This window comes from Denticeps clupeoides, chromosome 3, assembly GCF_900700375.1.
Source record: "Denticeps clupeoides chromosome 3, fDenClu1.1, whole genome shotgun sequence".
NCBI lineage: Eukaryota > Metazoa > Chordata > Actinopteri > Clupeiformes > Denticipitidae > Denticeps > Denticeps clupeoides.
Window position 1 is genome coordinate 14,405,504 of NC_041709.1, and position 24,671 is coordinate 14,430,174.

The 24,671-nt window shown below is 39.7% G+C and overlaps 1 protein-coding gene across 5 annotated transcripts in view; it reads right to left on the minus strand.

Annotated features, from left to right (window-relative positions):
• The window catches only part of nedd4l (NEDD4 like E3 ubiquitin protein ligase), a 61,360-nt gene extending 38,992 nt beyond the window's left edge, over positions 1-22,368 (minus strand). For all 5 annotated transcript variants that reach the window (XM_028971113.1, XM_028971112.1, XM_028971111.1 and 2 more), the window contains exons 1-3: positions 22,045-22,368; positions 8,864-8,937; positions 1,724-1,805 (exon numbers count right to left, since the gene is read on the minus strand). In XM_028971113.1, coding sequence (XP_028826946.1) covers positions 1,724-1,805; positions 8,864-8,937; positions 22,045-22,089 — 201 coding nt within the window. In that variant the 5' untranslated portion in view covers positions 22,090-22,368. The remainder of the gene's footprint in view (positions 1-1,723; positions 1,806-8,863; positions 8,938-22,044) is intronic.
• Between the last annotated feature and the right edge of the window lie 2,303 nt (positions 22,369-24,671).

The following is a 24,671-nucleotide window of genomic DNA, read 5'->3' on the forward strand; positions in this document are numbered from 1 at the left end:
TGTGTGTGTGTGTGTGTGTGTGTGTGTGTGTGTGTGTGTGTGTGTGTGTGTGTGTGGGGGGGGGGGGGGGGGGGGGGGGGGGGGGGGTTGAATATAGACTCATAGACTTAATTAAATGGACTGATTGAGGGCCTATGCCAAGGGGTTAGTGCTGAGTTAGACACAAACACTCAATAGCACAGGGGTGACAGAATATTCCAGAGTTATGAGTCCTGATGGTGCTTCCCTGCCTGCAGCTTGTAGTCAACATGACACATTAATGCCAGAGAGAGGGAGGGAGATTCTTTTGCTGACTGGCGCTTTCCAGGCAGCTCTGGAGAGGCTAAATCAGCCTGAGTGAGACATGTCAGCACAGATTTAGGGTGGAAGACAAGGCACTTCTGCTCCACATAGCAGAACATTGTTAACTATTTTTAGCCTCAGCCTACAGAGCAACGCGTATGTTAACCCGGGTACAGTCTCGGCGAGGGCTCAGCACCACCCTCTTCACCACAGTGAGAGCTCCAGCAAAAGAAAGGCATGGCTGGAATGCCCTTCTCGTAAAAAGATTTGAAATATAAAGTGCAACATTATTTTGCCCTGCACAATGTATAGCCAGATTGCAAATGACTACATGCAGCAACCAGAATGAGCTGTAAATTAACAGCATCGTACATAAAAATGGAACTGTGTAACATGACTTTGAGTATGACTTAATTAATTAAGTTTCTTTTTTTTTTTCGTCTCACCTCTGCTCCTGTGCCACAAGAAGCATGGAACCAAAGGGCAGTCTAATTAAACTTTTATCCCTACAGAGGGACTGGAAGTAAAGCGTAAAGCCAGTGATTTTACTGTCTTTAAACACTGTAATCTTAAAACAGGTCTGGATTAGCATCAGAAGTAATTATGAATTAAATCTTTGCACAAAAACCACATTTTCAAGTATAAAACGTACAAAAACATATATTCTTCATTTATTGAGTCACATACTCATTTGGGAAAGGAACTTTTTTTAAATGCAGGGTCCTAATCCAGGCTGGTGATGTGTTACAACTTGATATCTAATAAATAAACATGTGCAGTCATATCCTGATACCAGAAATGCCCACAAGGCATTTCTTCATCTAGTCTTTTATCAGAAGCGTTTGTTGTTTCTGAGAGTGAGACGGGGAAGCTGAGGAAGAAAGCCATAGAAAAAAAAGAGGGTGTCTCTGTGTTTACATTACAGCCTTTCTGTGCCAGTGGACGGCTCAACAATAAATTCTCCAGATGACCTTCCTCTCTCCTCGGACAGTTCTTCACATCAGTATAAATCACAAGACTATTGCATAGGACCAACATTACCCTGGCACGGGGTTAATTTCAAGGTAGAGTTCAGTCCAATTAGCCTGTCAGATCATATCTCATATCTGAGCAGAATCTTTGCTTGAATATAAATGTATATAAATGCATAAGTGTCACATTAGTAAAATAATATTTTCAATATAGATAAAAAAAATAGAGGGATGAGATTATACCTCGGGACATAACTAAAACTACATTTGCCTCTGATTACTGGGTTTATACCTCACAGTATAAACTGCACTGTGAAAGTGCTCCCTCTTGTGTTTTTGGATTTACCCTACTCAGCAACTGACATTATGTTTCCTCATGTGATAAATTCGGTCCCTTTCAATTAGCTTTGCAATACAGGGTAAAATCAATTACTAACCTTAAATTCAGGGAGGCAAAAAAAATTACTTACCTTTTTGATGGTTTTTGTCTGCACTAAAGCAAGCTCTTGGTTCTCGTCAGCTACATAGAGGGACAGCTTAACATAGGGGTCACTGAAAAGACAAGGGAAGAATGTTTTAGAGCCTGAAACCATGACTGAGTCATTTTAAAAGCCATGGGCTTTGCTTTAGCCACAGCCCTGTTCCAGGGCCTCATAAATGTCATCCTGCCTTTGTCTTTCCTTCCTGCCAAATGACCTTATAGCTGACCAACCTGTCTATTTTCCTAACCTGTCTATCCACTTCTTTCCATATTCATTCAGCCTCCAAACAGAAGGGTAGCCAGAGTGCAGTCCCAAACATTTAAAAACGTAAAGAGCAAAGAAGTCATGGCAGTGATTTAGTGAGACACTTACAGAAAATATGTAGTCATTGTCTGACTGGTCTAGAAAAGTGACAATGCCAGTATAATTAAAATCTCAGCCATGCAATCTAATGCACACCCATGATAAGCAATATATCACCATGGAAGTACTGCTGTATTGACAAAATGAAGAGAAGCACTAAAGGCCTATTCATGTGTCATTTTTAGTTCCCCATTTCCATAGGTAATGACATTGTAATGCTGAATACAGTTAAGTGAAATAAGCCAGCAACTGGAGTTCCTTTGATATCCACTAGGCAGTAAATAACAAATACATAAACACATATACATATACACATACACACACACACACACACACACACACACACACACACACACACACAAACACCCACATCAAAGGAACTTCAGTTGCTGGCTTATTTCACTTAACTGTATTCAGCATATATTAATCTCCCAGGAAAGAGGATGCTACAGAAAGAAAGTGCTTGGTGTTCATAATAAAAAGAGGTTGCTAAAAATACTTACAGGAAATGAGAAACTAAAGAGAACAAAAAATAATGACGTTGTGTCTGTTTAAAAATAGTCAACTGCTATTATATTAGCCAGAAATGCTGACATGTTTAAAATCCTGTAAATCTTAGCATTGTTAGTATTTAGTATCTGAGAATTGTTTTTATTATTCCTGTATTGTAAACAAGCTTTGCATAATGACGAGCTATTGGCCATTATAATCATTATAAAGCAAAAAAATCTTTCAATTTTGTGTGTAGTAAACTGAATATATATATGAAGGTTTGCTTTTTTAAATTAAAACAATTTTTCCTAAATATTCTTTAGATGCACTATCAATCTAAAGACAATTAAGAGCAACCTGAACTTAAGGATGGCATAAATAATAAAATGTTTTGTAATAAAAAAAATTCTAGACTAAACACACATTTTTACCTGTCCAGTCCTGTTCTTATGGAGTCAGTGGGTTTCATTTTCACAATATACAATTCTGAAGTGCAGAATATGAGTCAACTGGGCAACTCAGCATCTGACACTGCTATGTTACAACAATTGCTTTTAAAAGGGCAAGGGCAAGTATTAACATGATCCTAAGGCATGGAATGAATGGTTTCAGCCTACTGAGAATGTGATACCAGGTTGAGCCCATTTGCAGACAACACTGATTCTCGACACGACTCTTCAAATACTGGCAACTTGTGAACAAAAACAGAATCCGCATCTCCTAGCCTTACTGTGCATAGTGCCTAAATCCAGAACAAAAGGTCTTTCAGTTTTTTGGTAATGATTTCATTCCACATCCACTGGAACACACATCTGACTGTGGTGATTATATCAAACCTTTGATTTCTTCCAGTCAGATGAGCAGACAAGAGAACAGACTGTTGAGCACCTCGTAGAATCCTATGCATATCACACTGAACCTGTTGTTTAAGCATTCCTCTTACAGTCTTTCCTCTGACAGTCAATGTTTGTGTTAAAATTACTAAATGGTGTTACAAATTGCATAATATACCAGTGTTTTTGTTTCTCTGTGAATGGTTTTGTTTGCCCACAATGATGGATGATTGATTAATTGTATTAATATTTTATTAACATTAAATATCTTTTTGTCAGTGCTCTATTCAAACGTTTCCAAATAAAGTTAGAAAAGTTGTGTTGGTGAGTTCCAAGGTGAATTCTCAAATCAGGACAAATTTATCTGGCAATTTACTTGAAAGAGGAAACCCACAGCTGTTACACAGCTACTAGCTGATATCTGATACCACCAGGCAACATGTATTCCTTTTAGCAGATCCAATGAAGAATGGAAAGAATTTGCAGTTAGACTAACATGTGCAACTTCAAAAGTCCAGTGGATTCAGTCTCATGTGGACTGAAGTGACTGAACGTGTCATGTTCCATACCATCATCCTTCATTTTCCTCAATCAGCCTTCTTCTCCACTGCCCATCTGTAATTTCTGAGGCAGAGGCTGCAGCATTGCCTGGCGGCGGTCCAGCTTCAATTACTAATTACAGCCACAAAGATCTGCACTGACTCAGAGCACAGCAGACAATAGGAAACTTCCTTCAGCCTCTACTTCCCTTTCACAGCCTTTCTGTGCATTCTATATAATTTTACATTCATATTTTAATCAACCGCATACCTCACAAAGTGGCAGAAAACCTATGTGGGGTGCAGAAACACTTTCTTCCCAAAGAGGAACTGATTACTGCTCCTCACACTCGTCAGTTAGCACCCTATGTAAGCTGAAGTTCCCATAAAAGCCCACAAGAAAGTGCACACACCCTGCGTGAAAGACTGCCAAGTGCCATCTCAGGTGCCACACAGACAGCCTGGGTGCCAGTCGTTGTCACAGCAACCATTTAGTGAAAGACCAGAAAGACTCTTCCGCTTCTGGCATGAAACAAGCACAGAGGGAGAAAGGCTAATTATGAGGGCAGTGCTGTACATTCTCCTCTGTACCTGCTGGTAAGAAGCTTTAAGAAGCTTTGCATCAGTTTAACAATCAGTTTACACATACACACACAAGGCATATTACACCCACTGATTAAAAAAAGTTCAAGATTCATAGAAACAAATACTACAGCTGTAAAACTTCACTGTCTCAAGATTTGATACGATTACAATTATCACATTAGCAATTTATTTGATCGAATATCTCGATGAATCACGTTTTTTTTTCTACATTACTTCACATTATTTTTTCAAATATGTCAGTGAGATGAGAATTACTCCAAGTACTCAGATCAGGCAGCCACAGTTACTAACCCTGTTAGGCACCTTACTTTAAAAAGTAATTAGTTATAGTTACTTTTTTCAAAAAGTAATTGAGTTAGAAACTGAGTTACAGCATTATAAAAATAGCAAGTTACCGGGGAAAGTAATTTGTTAAAATATGGCAAAAAATGTGGATTCTGTGGCTCCGCCTCCTCCTTCGTTAGCTAACCTTGGTTTGTGCTACCATCAACTTCCATGTTCTTGGCCAATAGTTTTGATGAAGCATGAGATGATTAGAGGAGCTTAATCAGATTTTAATTGCTCGTTACCAACGTGGATTAAGGGCATAATGTACATTTAACATATTCTTACCTTTAACTTAAACAAGAAAAAAAGGAATGTCTGTATTTAAGGGCTGAAAAGAGAATTCAAGTAACTCGAATGATTCGATTACAAAAATTCTTTGCCTTGAGGCTTTGTTTAATGAGTCACCAAAGTCCATCTATAATTCTATCACTCCCACTTTGTACCAGTATCAGTATCATTGTTTTACACAGACTGCTTTAACTGAAGCACATTCAAATTTTTAAGGCCATGCGATTTTTAGTACACTCAATGGCAATGGCAGTTATTGGTGTACATAAAAGCACCTGAAAGCACCTGAAACATCCTCATGTGAACTGCACTTCTCCAAGAGCACTTGGAGGTTCTACATGGAATCATATTTCTATGATTGCTAACTGATTTGTAGCCTCGGCTGGGTTTTTATACAAAAAAAGCATCTTTTTAATCATTCTTTTTCACACGGTTTTCTATTGTCCACTTGTGGCGAGGAAGGGCTCCCTCCATTTGCAAGATGCACCTGCTGCTTGCTGTAGAGCGAGTGAATAACATCAGCCACTGGAGTGGATGGAGCAGCATGTGACAGCAGGTAAATATCTTTATATATCCAGATATATACTTCTTGTGAATTATATATGTGTATCTATACACAGTTGCATTGTTTACATCTGTGCTGATATACTTGCGACCATATTATGCATCTGTAGTGTATACTCCTTACCACCAGAGGCCGCAAGCCAAATAAAGTAATGAATGCACGCTTCTTAAAACAGTCATCTGTTAAGAGCAGATCTCGCAACACTGCCGCTATAAAATTATTCAGCCGTTGTATCTGTATCCATTCCGTTATTTTTTTAGTACATGCACAAAAATCGACACAAAGAACACAGGATATGGACTAAAGTACATACATACGTACTTAGTTAACAGCATGTATATTTCTGCCTTAAGGTTTTGCATGAAGCACCATCAAGCTAGGACCACCCCTTGTCATTTCCATGCACGCACTGCACTTAGTAAACCCAGGTGGATTACTGACAGATTGAAGGCTTGTTTCTGTATCAAAGCTTGTTTCATACACACAGTATTTAAGGTACCTCTCCGGCTCGAGGACTGCACCAAATTTCGTTTCTGATTCTGATTTGTTGGGTCTGCAATATTTTTAAGTATTGGGCAGTATTTTAAACTCTGTATCTAAGGATTACTAGTAATTTTTAATTATATTTAAGCCCTTAATTTTGGATGGCGATAATTTAAACCCTCCAATTTAAGACTTTTTAAATTTCTGTGTAAAATATAATATACAACCTTTAACACTACCCACCCCCCACCCACCCCAAAGTCTGAGACTGTCATTATAGTCAATTGACACATTTAATCAGAAATATACAAGTATTATTTAAAAATACACAATACCGAAAAGTTATGATTGAGGCATTCACAGTATGTACACCATCTTGCACTGTCCCTCTTCCGCTCATAACCGCCGTCCCTAACACCCATGTGTCAGAATGACAGTTGAAACTGCATTAACATTTGAGCCCCTGACAGCAGTAGTATTATGCCCATTATGGCTCGAGGTGACAAAACGGCATTTGCACGGACCTCCCACACACTCCACCGTAACGCTCTGTAATGTGCTGAAGGGGAAACTGAAGCCAACTGTGCGGCCGCTTTATATCTGCTTGCATAAGAGCATCTGCCTGCTGGGTGATGCTTGTGAGTACATGAGTCAGAGGCTCTCTAGCAGGTGTGCCCTCATGGATACAGGCATGTTAATCAAATATCCAAACATATCTGAAATATTATTTTAATCATCTACCATTTCCTGGTATTCTTCGACTTCACCTGGAAATTAACTATTCTCCTCTGAGTGAGCAGAGTACAGAGGCTATGGTAGAGTTTAGAGTGGCATGTGTGGGGTGTCCACTTTACTAAGCCCCCCATTGGCGTTGGTTCTGTCTGTTAGAACACAGGTTCCATTATTGTAGATAACAATCTGATAGCCAAGGGTCTAGAGAGGGGAAAAAATGTGATGCCCACTCATGTGCAATCTTAGGTGTGGCCCCATGGGTAATTTCCGGCAATTTTTCCTCAGTGTTGCAAAGGAAGGGAAAGGGAAGCCGCCATAGAAAAGCAGTAAAGCCTGCTCATAAGGAACAATGTTATATAACTAGATTTAACAAGATCCAGCACATATCCATGCAAACTCAAGCATGCTTAGTACCACAGGGTAGTAGCATCTTTTGCATTTTACACAAGTCCATAGCCTGAAGCACAGAAACACAATACATTTCTGATGAATGAAGGGCCTCTTGCCACACATTAAGAGAACCACAGGGCAGCATTCAGAAGTCTTAATGACTAATGTTCACCATAACACTGCACTCCTCATTGCGTTGCTCCATCTGACTGTCAGAATGTTTGACTGTTGTTGTGCACTTTGAGGCTGCTGAAGGTGTGAATCCTACTGCTCTACAGAACAAGTTTTTAGTAAAAAAAAAAAAAAAAAAAAAAAAAAAAGAAAAACCAAACACATCAATGCAATGAAACATAAAGCTTCAGATATGCCTGTTATCAGTAATAGCTGTACTTTCATTAAAAAAAGAATGCAGGGCAGACGCCATAAAGGCATGTTTATTTTGTGTGGAAATGAAAAGCAGAAGGAAGAGATGTCGTCACAAGACACGATTCAACATTCATGTGCAGCCACTGAAACCAGCCAGTTAATTGTTAATCTTCGCATAACCAATAACACAAGTAAATTGTATGCAAGTTTTTTTTTTTTTTTTAAAGATGTCAAACTAACTTGCATTAAACCCTGCACATCCTTAAATGTCTTCTGTCTGAAACATAACTGTGTAGGAGCATTCTCAGAGATGATTTGTTCCAAAAAATATTTACATGTTATTTAGTACAAAATCAGCCACATATAGGGTAGACCTGCTATGTTTTGTTCTGTTTACATTGTTAGAATTATTTTCACAGCTGTGTGTCCTGCTCAGCAACAGAGGGAAACCTGTTTTATATATGAAGAATGTGTAGACACATTGACTTACAACTGAAAATTTCTCCAAAAAAAAAAAAAAAAAAAAAAAAAAAAAACCATCAAGGATTAACAATACCATTTACATTTAAGACATTTTGCAGATGCCCTTATCCAGAGCGACTTACAATGTGCTTTCATGTTACAATGGATGAAGTGCTCGATTCTGGTTCACTAGGTCCCCCAACTATGAATATAATCTTTTTATTCACTATTTTATAGTTTCTATATATAAGACAGACAATATGAAGGTTACAAGTTAATCTAAATATTCTCTAAAGAGGAAGGTCTTGAGCTGCCGTTTGAAAGTGCTCAGTGACTGTGCTATTCCGACCTCAAAGGGAAGTTTATTCCACCATGAGGGGCCAAGACAGAGAAGAGTCTACATGAGTGTTTTCCTTTTACCTTCAGAGATGGAGGGACCAGGCGAGCAGTACTGGAGGCTCAGAGAATACGAGGTGCAGTGCGAAGTATAATAAGGGCTGTGAGGTAGGATGGTGCTACTCAATGTTTGGCTTTGTAGGCCAGCATCAGTATTTTGAATCAATAATTTGTGTTCAATAATCTGTGTTCTGTATCTCCCTGCACAATAATACATATTTATAATATTATAATATTAAATGTGACATTCATCACACGACATTCAGGGTTGGATTCTAGGTCTCACCTTGCTCCAATAATATCCTTCTTTGCCAGATCAATGCCTGCAATGACTTTGACGCGGAGAACTCTGGATTCATTCTGTGAAAACAGAAAGATACATTAGGTGGAAAATATTATGTTGTTCACAAATCTGTGAAATTGCTATGGAAAAAATATATGTCTTTGTTAATTGTTTGTATGTTCGGCAATGCATGTCAGAACAGCAGTGATTATCAGTACATTTCGCTAAACTGATTAAAAAAAAATGCAGCGATTTATAATCAATTTCTACCACTTAAAATTGAACAACTGTACTCTGAGTTTCTTCTTCATTATCTTCAAAAATTGCCATTAGGGAGACCTTTTAAGCATGGATGGCAAGCAGAAGAGCTGCTATACAGAACATCTGGTAGCTCCCCAACGTTTGAAAATCTGTAGTTTGGTCATCCAGAATAATGTGTCTGCTGGGTTAAGACAAAGGACCAGTATTTTTGTCCATGACATGTAAGAGACAAATGCAACTGACCCCTAATGCTGAGTTCAGACAACAGAAATATTTTGGAATACAACCTATCAGGTCCACTGGGTCGCAATGGCCTATCAGGAACAGATACGGGAGATGTAACATAGGAAATTTAAGAAATGGTTGCTTCAGAAATGATTGGTTCAGATGGTTTGCTGGTCTCTGCCTTTTTCAGTCATTCTGTATCTTGTGTACTCATTGCATGTAGCTTGTCAGCGATACAAACAGATATTTAGAATGCTAGATATCTGGTTGCAGTTGGTGGTGATGAGTCAGTAATGAGTCAGCAAGTTTTTCTAACCACACTGAAGATCAACCACAGATCAGGGATTTTGGGGGTGCCGAATGTCAGTGACCTCAAAATCATTTTAAACTAAGCATAACAGAACATTAAAGAACAATGTGTTCAGAATCTCAAAGTCAACCATATTGCCCAGTTCGGGAAAAAAATGTGCATCATTGAGACTGAGACCCCATCCTGCTTTTCTATAAAGCTGCCATGCATGACCTTTCAATAAAGAGCATGTGCTATGACTAAACCACATCAGCACAGACAGAGAGAGGGAACAACACAAGTGCATAAAAGCAGAGGAGATGCACAGATATTTTTCCATGCTGTGGTTTTCCAGCTGATCTGTAAGGTTTCACAACCTGGTTATACAATCAGTTATAATTATGAGTCTGTAATAAAGCTGAAGTAAAAACAACCACACACAGAGACAGTTTCAGGGTGGGGCCTCCGAAACATTGCGCACATAGAACTAAAACATAGTCATGGTCCTCAGAAATATTATTTTCATAATTTAGTGCATTATATTTTTAAATATAATCCAAAACAATAATAAACCTATACAAATGCTTTGTGACAAATTAAGGAGGTGGCATGAGTCAAAGTGACCCCATTTGTACAGGACCTAAGGATTGACAACAGGCCTGGTCCTAAAAATTTGGGGCCCTAAGCAAGATTTTAGGCGGCGCCCCAAAACACCACTTTTTACGCCGTACTGGGTGACACTTGATAGTGTAAAAAGCAGCGCAGAGGATGGCACACACGAATGGCATTTTACTACTAAGCACCATAAAAATGGCATTGTGGTGGATTTACCAGCTTTTTTTTTACACTTTTCTTGCAACAAAATGGCAAAAACGCATTGTGAACCTGGCAAATATTGGCCCTGTTTGCTTGCCATAATGGGGGTGGGGGGGGTTGTGGTCTCATAGAAAAGTTATTATTACTGCTAGTACTTAATAGGCTTTGCCAGGCAGGTAAATTCATGGGGGCTTGATATTTTAATATTAAAACAAACTAATAACTAGTTTTAAGAAAATCTTTTTTTCTTCTTCCGGTTGTGATGCCCCATGGATGGATGGATTGATGGATGGTGCCCTTAGCATTTTCCTATATTGCCTATGCCACAGGTCTAGGGCCCTATGATTTCCACAATGCAAAACACACGGACAAAATTGCACAATCCAACGAATAAAACAGAATTCACTATAAAAAATGGAATTGTGGATAAATTGTGTTTCTGGCCGCTGCAGCCCACTACCCGTCTTTCCTTTTGAGGCAGGACTTTAGCTCACCAATGCAATGTAAACACACAGTCAGTGATGGCAAATAGTCCAGTAGGGTCTGGCTGCAAATCCACTGTGGTGCCGGATGTTTCTGTAACTCAACTATTATTGTGAACGTGTAAAACTTGTATTTTGAAATCTTGCATCATTGATGGAATCTACGTCACTCTGAAGGCCCACCAATACAAACGCACACGAATGCTGATGAAAAACTGCGAGTCACCGGTAGTAAAGGTAAATGCATTTTTGTGTAATTACTGTTCTAGATGGATGGCAGTATGTAAATAGTTATAGATGGCTTAAATTATCTGATTTGATTTTATGCTGTTTACGCTGATTATGATGTGATCCATATGTGATGGCTAATAGCTGATGCTGCTCTGCGTGTTCTTGAAGCCAACGTATCTCGCAGTGATAAGAGTTCAGGGGTACAGAGCAGTCACTCAAATACCTGCTGGCCAATGAGGTGAAACTCTGCCCACATAAGAATATTGTGCCAAAAGTCCAACCGTATATTCAGGTAACCATAAAAAGGGGCTGAGCGACTGAAAAACCAGTGTAAAAACACTGTATTAAAACCACTCCAACTTGATGTTACCTGGCAGAAAAGAGGCATGGCACAATAGAGGTTAAAAATGAACAGTTTCTAATTGATTAACACGGTAAATAATTATTGTAGTTACATGTGAATATTGAATGTAAAAAGGTACCAAGGTTACAGAGAAAATAAAAATGAGAAGAAAGAGTAAAGGGGGAGAGAGAGAGAGAGAGAGAGGGAGAGAAAAAGCCATGAGAAAAAAATGGGAGAAAAGAAAAAGACTCAGAAGCCTTCCGTCTTCCGATGGAAAAACCCCTGAGCAAGAAAGCTCAGTCCCTTTTCCACATGTGAGCAGACCTTTATACCCCTGGCCTACAGGAAGTTGTCACTGACCAATCAGAACCTGTTGTTTCTGATGTCACGCCCCCGGTACCTCCCATCTGGGGAAGACAAAGAGAGTGGGCGGTCCTGACGGCCGACACTTCACACGTTGCCGTCAGACAAAAGGCATGTAAAACAGAGGTGTTGAATCTTCATGTACAACAATTGGCACAGGAATGTCACATATCTTCTTGTAGACGGTCGCTATGCAAAACAAAGGCATGGTCCTGCGACGGCCGCTAGGCAAGACAAAAGCATGGTCCTGTGACGGCCAATCTTACACCAGCAGTTTTAAGTACAATGTTAAAAGTACTTTGTTCTTTGACATGCTCTAAAATGTCACATTTTCTTATGTATGAAGACCTCACAATTATCTTGAATACATTGTGTTTTCGTCTTCTTTTATGTGTATCTTGACATGCCAAAAGATAAGGAGATGGAGGTACCTCACCCTGATGAACACTGGTCTGGAAAAGTATGTATTAAAGGCAAATTAGTTCATACTGAGATGTCAAATTAAAAGGTGTGTCATGCTAAGAATGCTTTCTGTATAATCAAACAGTGTTCGGTCTTATGGTGTTGGGATTAAGGGAATATCTCTCCTATGGTTCAGATCATATTTGACTGATCGGTATCAATTTGTGAACATTAATGGTGATTCGACTTCACATAGTAAAGTGGAGTTTGGTGTTCTATTTTCCTTATACATGTAACCTTTAGGTCACATCATTCATAAACATGATATTAGCTTTCACTGCTATGCCGACAACACACAGTTGTATCTATCAGCAATGCCAGACGAAAGTGAACGTGATTAGTTGTCACATGTGACACATGAGAGGCAGCAGCTGAACAGAATAGAGAATTGTCTGAAGGACATTAGACAATGGATGCTCACCAACTTTCTTCTGTTAAACCCTGATAAGACAGAAGCTCTTGTATTTAGGCCTCAGCAAGCCAGACGTAAGCCGTCTGACTACATAACTCTGGATAGCCTTTCCATCTTACCAAGTACAGAAGTAAAGGATCTAGGTGTCCTCATTGATGCAGGTCTCTCTTTCGATTCACATGTAGCTCTTAATGGTCTTGCTCCGCAGTACGTGAGTGAACTTTTAGTTCTTTACGATCTACCATGCCCCCTGTGTTTGAAGGGTTCCGGAGTCACTACTGATACCCAAAGTACAGAAGGTCACAGCTAGGAGTTCCACAGTTGTTGAACAACTTGCCAGTCAGTGTTCGGGACTCAGACACAGTGTTTAAATCTGAACTGAAAACACTTTTTTTTCTGGACTTCTGCTAAAATCCCAGACACAGTGTCAATTACTAAGCCCACTTTATTACATTGTCTGTGTTTGACTAGGTGACTGTGTTAAATTCACCTTAGTTAGGCTATCCAAGTTAGGGTAGTATAGCCACATATTTCTATATCATTTGTACAATGCCACCGTCTGCCGCTGCGTCTGTTTGTTCTCTACGAGGCACTCAATCAAGTACCCAAACCACCTCCAGAGTATTGTTAAGAGACCTTCATCGGCTTCATCTTCCTCTGCTTATCCGAGTCCGGGTCGCAGGGGCAGCATCCCAAGAAGGGAATTCCAGACAGCCGTCTCCCCAGCCACCTCCACCAGCTTCTCTGTCAGGACCCAAAGGTGTTCCCAGACTAGATTGGAGATATAATTTCTCCAGTGTGTCCTGGGTCGACCTGGGGGCCTCCTGCCGTCAGGACATGCCCAAACACCTCCCCAGGGAGGAGTCCAGGAGGCATCCTGACCAGATGCACAAACCACCTCAACTGGCTCCCGAATGTCCAAGCTCCTCACCCTATCTCTGAGGCTACAGCCAGCCACCCTACGGAGGAAACTCATTTCAACCGCTTGTATCCGTGATCTAGTTCTTTCTGTCATTACCCAAAGCTCATGACCATAGGTGAGGAATAGGAGGTAGATCGATCAGTAAATCGAGAGCCTTGCTTTCTGGCTCAGCTCCCTCTTCACAATGACAGATTGGTTCAGCATCCGCATCACTGCAAATGATGCCCCAATCTGCCTGTCGATCTCATTTATGTTGCTTTCCCGTTACCATCAATGAAGTGATCAGTTCTGGTTCATTAGGACCCCCAACTATGAATACAATCTTTTTATTCACTCTTTTTGTAGATTCTGTACATAAGTTAGACAATAAGAAAGTTACACATTAATCTAAATATTCTCCAAAGAGGAAGGTCTTGAGCTGCCATTTGAAAATACTCAGTGACTGAGCTGTTCTGACCTCAAGGGGAACTTCATTCCACCACCGAGGGGCCAAGCCGGAGAAGAGTCTAGATGAATGTCTTCCTTTTACCTTTAGCAATGGGGGGACCAGGCGAGCAGTACTGGACGCTTGGAGTATACGAGGTGCAGTGCGAGGTGTAATAAGGGCTGTGAGTTAGGATGGTGCTACTCCATGTTTGGCTTTGCAGGCCAGCATCAGTATTTTGAATTTGATGCAGTGGAGGGAACGTAGCAGAGGGGTGGTGTGGGAGAATTTGGGAAGGTTGAAGATCAGTCATGCTGCTGCATTTTTGAGTTATAGAGGTCGGATGGTACATAGAGGTAGACCAACTAGAAGGGAGTTGCAGTAGTCCAGTCATGAGATTACTAAGGGCTGATCCAGTAGCTGGGTGGCCTGTGTTGACAAATAAGGATGGATTCATCTGATATTGTAGAGAAGGAATCTACATGAGTGGGAAAGATTGCTGATGTGAGTCGAGAAGGAGAGTTGGTTGTCTATTGTTACACCAAGGTTGTGGGCTGTTGTAAAAGGAGAGAGCTGTGAGTTGTCAGGGTAAATAGCAAGATCCTGATGTGGTGAAAAATCTGCTGGAATGAATATTAGTTCAGTTTTGGTGGGATTGAGTTTGATGTGATGGGCTGCCATCCAAGATGAGATGTCAGATAGGCATGCAGAGATTTTGGACGCAACATGTAGAACAGAAGGAGGAAAAGAGAAGATGAGTCGTCGGCATAGAAGTGGTAGGATAATCCATGTGAGGAAATGACCTCACCAAGTGATCTTGTGTAGAGGGAGAAAAGGAGAGGACCTAGCACTGAGCCTTGAGGGACACCAGTGAAGAGTCTACATGAGGTAGAGGTGGATCCTTTCCAAGTCACTTGGTAAGATCGCTCATGAAGGTAGGAAGCAAAGCACTGCCATGCTGAGCCCTGAATTCCAAGCCTCAGGAGTCTTGAGAGTGGTTAACTGTTTTGAATGCTGAAGAGGTCAAGGAGAATAAGGACCGATGACACTTTTGCCAATCTGGCTTGGTAACAGCCAGAAGGGCAGTCTCTGTAGAATGAGCTGTTCTGAAGCCAGACTGGTTAGGATCCAGGAGGTTGTTCTGTGACAGATGAAGTGATAGCTGATTGTAGACACAGCGCTCAAGGATTTTAGAAAGAAATGAGAGGAGGGAAACTGGTCTGTAGTTGTTGATGTCTGTAGGATCAGCGGTGGGTTTCTTTAAGATTGGAAGAACCCTGGCTGTTTTAAAGGCAGATAGTACATGGCCAGATGAGATTGAGTTGTTTATGAGTTGCAATGAAAGGGATGAGGTCAGGGGAGATGGTTTGAAGCATTGCAGAAGGGATTGGATCTAGTGGACAGGTGAAGGGTTGCCTGTGGATATAATCTGAATGATTTCATCAGATGTGAGCTTATAAAATTGATTTAGAGCAGTCGTAGAAATTTCCAAGGGTAGAGTAGGATTTGTGGTGGAGAATGTCTCACAAGATATTTTTCAATCTTCCCTGTGAAGAAGTTGGTAAAATCATCAGCAGTTAGGGAAGATGGGGCAGGGGGAGTCGGAGGGTTGAGTAAGGATAAGAATATGTTGTGGAGTTTTTGAGGGTTGCGAGCAGAAGCTTCCAGTTTTGCCTTGTAGAAAGCTGCTCCCTTCTTCCCTCACTCGTGAACAAGACCCTGAGATACTTAAACTCCTCCACTTGAGGCAGGACCCTCTCCCGACCTGGAGTTGGCAAGCCACCCTCTTCCGATCGAGAACCATGGTCTCAGATTTGTAGGTGCTGATCCTCATTCCAGCCGCTTCATGAAATGAACCAAAGGGTCACCACAGCCACCACCAACTGTAGGGCCTGTCACACCCATTGAGACATACTGTATGTGAGTATGCGCTATATAAGAAATAAATGTTGTTGTTGTTACTTCTGGCTACACGATAACATGCTGCAACTTTACAAGCAGAATGTAATTTAGGACTAATACATGTATTAGGACTAATACATTTCATATATAATGTGTTATAAAACTGCATACAGTGTACACTTATATACATGCATAATTTGTAATGTTGCTAATACACAGACAACACAGAAAATCAGCAAATTCACATAGATAAGGTGAACAGTTGCAACATAAGGATATCTATTAAATACATACAGGTATATAAACAAACTGTAGGGATTTGCCTGGTGTCCATTGGCCAGCACATCACTGATTGTGGATATTATGACCAGAATATATTAGTGCTAAATTACCTCTACAGAGATCAGAGTGCACACAGGTTTGCTCATCACATACATCAGTGACACTGCTGCCATGTCACATTTATACATCCTTATAGCATTTTTGCATTACAGGAACAATTGCATTCCAAAACTGCTATAAAAATAAAATTGCACAAAGTTCATAGGTTAAAACTATGTAACCTAAAGCCTTATCTGTCACTCGATTGTAAGGCTTCAAAAGCCTTGCCTCTCAGACACCACACTCTGTCTTATAGATGAACTAACTGTATAAAGAGCTTTTATATCAAATATGAAGATTAATAGCAGCAGACAGTAAACACTTTTCCCTCTGATGAGACAGTGTCACTGAAGCTTTTCTCTGGCTTTCTCTCAAGCAAAACGGAACTGACAGATGCTGGTACGTCCTGAGGTACCTAAGGCAGGTACACTCTGAATGAACATGCTTCCCATCTTTGAGTGCAGGAGTGTCACCTGATGAAGTTGTTTAATAAAACAGCCTAGACATTATGCCAACGACTCATACTTGCCACATGACTTAAAAACACAACATAGCAACCTCTGAATTGGCTTACATTTCCTGAGAGTAACGCTGGCTTCTTCTTTCTGCTAGTGATGCTTGTCAGGTCATTGGGGCGCTCTGTGACTGCTGCTAAACAAATGCTAGCAGATTTTGAAAAGGATGGGAGCTTAATTTTTAATAAATCTTTGTAAGAACAAACTGAACTGCTAGTAAACTAAAAGGTTTACTCTTGAAAGAAAGAGAAAATGGTCAATATGAATGAAACAGTAGAATTCTTATTAAAACATCTGATAAAATAAAGATCTTTACAAAAAGCTAATGCTGCTGGAGAACATGACATGTCAGTAAATATTAACTAGTTTTTGATGTGATATGGAGTATGTGATAGTAAATGCTTTCACAGCGAATGAAGAATTCAGTACTCCATAACAACTGGAAGATCCATAACAACTGTTAATAGGGTTCATTTCAGTCCTGAACAATCCTCCCTGAGGCAACTTACTGCTCATAAAATCAAATATTAACACCTACAAGATATAAAATAGTAACATAATAATACAGGTATTCAGATAACTAGTAACTTCCAACTATTATGTAGTAAGTATGGTTGATATACGTGGTAAACAAGCTCGACAAAATGTGACCAAAAGTGAAAATACTGTTTAGTTTGTGGTCTATTAATCTGTGAATGACCAAATCTATTTTACATTTATGCCATTTATCAGACACACTTATCCAACGCAACAGACCCCCCCTGGAGACACTCTGGGTTAAGCGTCCTGCTGAGGGACACAGTGGTAGTGAGTGGGGTTTTAACCTGTGAATTTGTGGTCTTCTGGTTCAGAGGAAACTGTCTCCAAATCTGAAGCCAATGTCATCTGAAGCCATGACAAAAACATGTTTGTGTATCTGAGTGTGTTCTCAGATAATACAGCTCAGCATCAGAATACAGTGCTTTGAACGGTCTACTCTTGTTTTGCTTAACTCATGTACTTTGGTTGGAAATGGTGGTAGTAGCCTAGTGGGTAACACACTCGCCTACGAACTAGAAGACCCAGGTTCAAATCCCACTTACTACCATTGTGAGCAAGACACTTAACCCTTGCTTCGAGGGGGAATGTCCCTGTAACTACTGATTATAAGTCGCTCTGGATAAGAGCGTCTTATAAATGCCTTAAATGTAATGTTTTAATGATTTAAGTCAGTTGTGTTATACTTTCCAGTACTGCAGTGACCCCTTGAAACATTGGTTCTGCAGATATCGCAAGCAACAATGGAACATGTCAATGTAGCAACTGTGAAATACCCATATTCAGCTTTTATACCTGTACACTGAGTATAACAGAGAGCTTAAACCCTACAATTGAACAGAGTAGATTGTTTTAAAGATCGGCACACTGTTACAATACCCAAATCAATTTATTTTAACTGATGTCCAAAACATGTATAAGTGCAACCTTAGTTGTTACCAATGCTTTAACCACTTTATTAATCAGTACTACTAACACACACAAGGGGGGTGCAGGAGGGGTGCATTTTAAATGTAAACACTTCATTTGGCCAGTGAGGTAATGCACTACCTTTCACACAATAATGTGATATGGTTGACAGAATTACATAATAGTAGTTCTATTCCAGTCTGTGGTAATGTCTGAGGCACTGGCACTGTTGCTAGGTAACATCTTTCTATAAGGTTGCCTTCATAAATTCATTTTCAATTTTAAACTGTAGAAATGACGTAAGAGTCCCCCTACAACACAGTCAGGAAAATAGCCACCAACAGCATTTTTTAGAAATACACTTAGCAGGTTTCAATTTAATGCAGACAAAACTAAAAATCAGCTTCTCACTTGTGTGTGGTTGCCATACCAAAAACAATGTTTCATTACTGGTTTTAATGTCACAACCAGGGTTTGTGACTGGGTTGACCAGGGTTTACTTACCTTTTTTATCCCTACAGTATATGTGTGCTGCATGATGTTTAAAATCTGCTATATTCCCACTTTGTTTTCTACTGGCTCCACTTGTGAGTTTCTCCCTGTGAGCTTCATTGACAGTGTGGGTACAACTGGAGCCTTTACAAGGCATGAAAGCTAGCTAAAAAATTATGTAGAAATAAAACGAGAGCTTCAGTTAAGCGATGGCTCTAAAAATGTGCTCACCAAAGATGTATATTTCGCAGCACCACCCCTCTCCATCCCTAAGAACCTATGGAAGACTCACCTCCTTTCATAATTCCTAACACCCCAACTTACACCCACTCGCATTTACTGTGCATCTTTGACCCAATCAACATCACAATCAGAACGCCTAAACTTCCAGTTCTCAGAAAATCACACAAACTTAAATTTATTTGCCTACCCGGCCAACAGAAATGCCATATATGCTTGCCCAGTGTCAAGGCAATTTGTAGGCAACAGGGATATCTACCCAGTCATGACATTGTGTGTGTGTGTGTGTGTGTTTGTAATATAGATATGCTGATGAGTCTGGCACTGTGCCTTCTCAGTTGCAGCCTCGTAAATAAAGCATGAATGAGGTTTGCTGATTAGCCTATTTCAATAAAGGATTCACATAGTTAAATAACAAAAATGTCATGGTGATCTCCTACATGTGCTGTACATCAAGTTAACAAGTTGATCTCAAACATGCAGATCTCAAACGTTTTGACAAACAGGAAAAACAATTTCTACATATGTGAAACTCTATGTTGGCTTCAAACGGTTATCTTTTCAACGAATATTTTGACAACCCTAGAGTACAGTCAATGTCAAAGGTAATGAATCAGTAACAAAGTTCCGTCATAATTTCCTTAATCTTGACCACGAAAACAAGCTTTGAGCCTTACTAGGATCACTTTGTAACATTGTGGTCTCTTGGTTCCTTTAATGTACAAATCAAAGGAACTAAGAGGTTATTAATTAAACATTGTGTACTGTTTGTGTTGTGCTGATAGTTTACTCTGTTGATATCTATTTGGGATGAAAATGAGCAGGCCACTGATTAGTAATAGTATTTGTCATGTTTAACATCTTTTGGAACGCTGCACATGGCTCTGTAGATCTAAAATAATATAAACAGACTACAGGCACAAGGGTATTTCTGTGTTTTCTAACCCTTAAAATGATTCTTCTGTGCAGTCATCCTAATTCAAATTCTAGCTGGAGGTCAATGACGCAGATTTCAGTAGATGGATAACTATAACTGCAACACAAGAGCACTTGTTTGCGTTGGGCCGTAGGGCCAGGCTATCCCCTCAACTCAGTGCAGGTGACCTGGATTCCACGATGATACAGCTTTGTGATCCGGAGGCAGCAAACTAAAGTCTACCAACATTCCTTCAATGTTCACAGCCTTCCAGAGCATAACGAGACATTTTGAGAAGACCATTCTTATTTAGTCCCTGAATGATAACCAGTCACAAGATCAAACTCAGCTCAAATTCCTGCTATACTCCTGAGTGCAATTCATAAACATAGGGACATCAGGCTGAACGAACAAATATGAATCAACTTTAACTCTGGGACACATTGTGCTAAATAGTGCACAGAATGCATGTGGCCACAGTATCAGGAGGGTTCAGAATTTACATTTTGTCTGGATACACAAACCGACAAGTAAATAGATGAAAATGTTACGAAAGTACATTTTGCTTCCCTTCTTTATATAAATTACATAAATTAAGGTTGATATCGAAACATTCAAATACACTGAAGCTACAAGCTGCAATTGTGTTCCTTCTACGTGAATGGGCAAGCTTGCTTCTGATGACAGATTAGTAAACCAAACAACAAAAACACTAAAGTACCTGTATGTGCCAGGTCATGCAATGACCTCACTCCTTCCCTGACTTATTCACACACACACACACACACACACACACACACACACACACACACACACAATCCACTCAGCAAACCTCACCATCTCCATGAACACAACTACAGTAAGCCCTTAGGGAAAAGCTCAATCACTTAGAGTACAAAGCCATTCAAAGGCATTTACTCAACAGCAAAGACTATAGACTGTTTTCCTATAAGTAATAAGTACTATTCATCATATATTATAAAAATACAATTATCTTTTGACTGTCTTTTGACTGAACTATAAATTGGCCACTATATTATTGTAGAAACATTTATGTATGTCAATTTTTCATGAAGATCCATGAAACATGGTGAATATAGTATTTTGTGATCCTGAGATAAATAAACCATATTTGGGGCAAGTATAATAATTTTTTTTTTTAAACAGAGAATTTGTAAAAATCACCCCATCAAATATATTTGTGTTTGAAGCAAGTTATCAATGTCTATGTTCATTGCTTGTAGAATCTTTAAAAAATTGTTCTAAAAAAGCTAAATGAACTAAACTAAACATTCCCGGGAGGGTGGGGGGAAAGGGTGGGGACGTAAGAGGGGCATATCAGGACAGGCTGTCAAAAGTGGCCAAATTACATTCAGGGTACAAAACCCCCACAAAACTAGTCTACTGACATCAATTCTGTTAAATTAGGTTGTATTTCTTTTTATGCTTTTAAAACATACACACGGAAAACTACAATACGAGCTAGGCTTCAAAATTTGATCGCAAATGGTAAGAAGTTCTTTCTTTTAAGGATGATGTTAAGATGATAGAGGGGAACTAGGCACCTAAAGGTCTAGTTCATGGATGTGTAATTAATTTGCTTATATAAACTATAAAAATAAAAAAAAGTATAGTGCATAACACTGACATGGTACAGTGTTTTATCTACACAATTGTTATTAAGTTTACCCTTCCACTACATCTCACTATAATAGATTAGCTAACAGATAATAGGCTCCGATGTGAAATAAAAATGTTTCTGTTTATGAAAATAATAATGATCTTCGAGCATTCATTTAAAGAAATATGACAGCCACGTAGCCGTGGTACTTGGTGGTATGACAAGTTGCCCAGTTTAAAATCAGACCAAGGTATCATGAGACTAGTCCAGAAGTCCCAGGGCTCTAACATTCACCCGCAAATCAAGTTGTCTTATTCTACTTTTTGATATGAAACACCTTATTGTTTTAAGTAAGGGAGATGGACAAGACGCGATTAACGTACGCCTTCACGAACAGGCAGTCGACACAAAATTTGTCAGCAGATAAGAGGAATGACTTACTTCGTCTTCAGAAAGTCCGTAAATCGGTTCAAAATTCGTAGCCATATAGCCCAAGAGAACGAATGCACCAAAACATTAGCCGCTTAGCCCGCTAGCAGGAACAATAGCAAAGTGCCTCTACACCTCCTATTAAACGTGCTTTTTTATCTCAAATGCGAAGCAAATCCTTTGTTCGCTCGGGTTTGCGCGGCTTCAGTATTTGAAACCCAACGTTACCGCGGTGTGAAATATAAATACACAGCGGCGAGCCCTATCAATATTTGATTCACCGATATACTTCACTTCCCAACACGATTCCAGCCTAAATGATCCCTTGTATAGCAGCCCTGTCACCAAGTCACTTCCTCCGTTGGAAACGCCCCCACGGAATGAATGACGGGCGCGTCAGCCAATCGCAGACTGCTTCATTACACACACATCCCCGTTCGACCAATAACGGCGCGCTGTACCACTGGACGCGTTATCTTTTTTTTTTAAATCTAGGACAGTTTCCTGAATTTTACAGTAGTGGGCAGATCACGAGTACGCTAGTCTCCATTCAGATTTTCTGATGGACTTTTAGCGTCCTCTAGAGTCATTAAGGACACACTGACCGTCACCAAGTCACGTTTTGTTTTATATCTCTCAGATATGCGTTTCTACTGCATGTTTAAAAACATTTCCACGCGACATATTGTAATTGCAGTAGTTTTTTTTAATTGTATGCGGTGTTTGCAAGAAGACCACTTAGCGCCTCGTCAACACCTGCCAGCAGATGTCATCACATCACCGCTGCTGTGACTATCTGGAAGTCAGTCGTCGTGCACAGCTCAATTTCCCAGGAGCTGATCATCTGTCAACATATTAGGCACGTGACAAAGGCAAGACACAACTCTTAACAGGATTTTGTTATTGTTCTGCATAATCATTTATTTCGCTTATTAAGGAATACAAATCTCATTTACTGATTTCATGAGAGTTGTTAATTTGTTACATATTTGTGATAAACATACAGATACTGAACCTGAACTGAATTTTTAATACATATTTTCTTTGCTGCACATCCCTTAATCTGATCATGATTAGTTACTGACTAAAAATATCATGTCCATGTCACTAAGTAAACATCAAATACATGACATTTCTCCACTGCCCCCCATCGACCATGCAATCTTAACATATCTCTGTTGGTGAATTATTCACAGTTGTTTAAAGAGACATGAAGCACAATACCAGTCCCCTTTTAAATAAATCCGTGGTCCAGATGGTTGTATTATGTAAGAACTTAGTAGGAGGGCAGTTGGGAAGAGTTCTCTTGTGTCAGCTCGAATGCGATGCCATCAGAGACCAAAGAAAGAGACCATGAAAACTTGTTAATATGTATTTATTACTTTGCGAGGGAAAGATATATAGGCAGCAACCAAGCATTTGGCCACAAATGACCAGTGGTCATTGGTACAGGGCGCCTATTGGTTTTGATTTTGTTATAGACAATGCAAAGAGGAGAAATTGTTTTAGATTTTGAAATATCATTCCCTCCAGTCCCATATGCATTTTACAGTTTAGACAAAGTTACCATAGTATTTTGAATTTTTTTTTGCCTCTATCCATTTATCTCACTGAAACAGAAGGGCTGATATGTGGACCATGCCGTTTGAGTGCAAAAAGCAAGGAACAGCTGGGGGGTGGAGGCCAGCTCACTCTCACTACCCAGGCTCTCAATCTCTCAGGGATTAGCCTGTGGATCTGTGCAGACACATAACCACAGAATTCTCCTATGAGAATTTTGGCCACACATGGTTTTGTCAGCACAGTGTGTCTGTGTGCAGTATTTGAACTGTTAGTAGGGGCTGTTCACCAGTCACCATTCTAATTCACAGTCTGAATGGGACAAAATATGTAATCCTAATTACCTAAATTATACCTATATCCTAAATTACCTATATCCTAAATTAAATTGCATTTTATTTCACAATCACATTCAATCAATTATGTGTTTTCATTAAACAGGTCTGAAACTGACAAACTTGATGCTTTTACTTTATGTAGCATGTAGGCTATTTGCCATAAACTACAGTACAAAGGTTTTGACACTGCTACTCCTTTCTAGGTCTTTGTATTTTTGACTATTTTTACAAACTGAAGACTCAAATCTACAGTTGTGGCCACAAGTTTTTAGAATGCTGCTTCAGCGTTTTTAGATCTTTTTGTCAGTTGTTTCTGTGATGTATTGAAATATAATTACAAGCATTTTACAATTACAAGTTTCAAAGGCTTTTATTAAAAATTGCATAAATTTATGCTAATAGTCAATATTTGCAGTGTTTGCCTATGTTTTTCAAGACCTCTGCAATTCGCCCTGGCATGCTGTCAATCAACTTCAGACTGATGGCAACCCACTCCTTCATAATCAGTGCTTGTCAGAGTTTGTCAGAATTTGTGGGTTTTTTTATTTGTCCACCTTGAGGATTGACCACAAGTTATCAATTGGATTAAATTTTGGGGAGTTTCCTGGCCATGGACCCAAATGTTCAACGTTTTGTTCCACGAGCCACTAAGTTATCATTTTGGCCTTATGGCACGGTGCTCCATCATGCTGGAAAAGGCATTTTTCTTCACCAAACTGTTCTTGGATGGTTGGGAAAAGT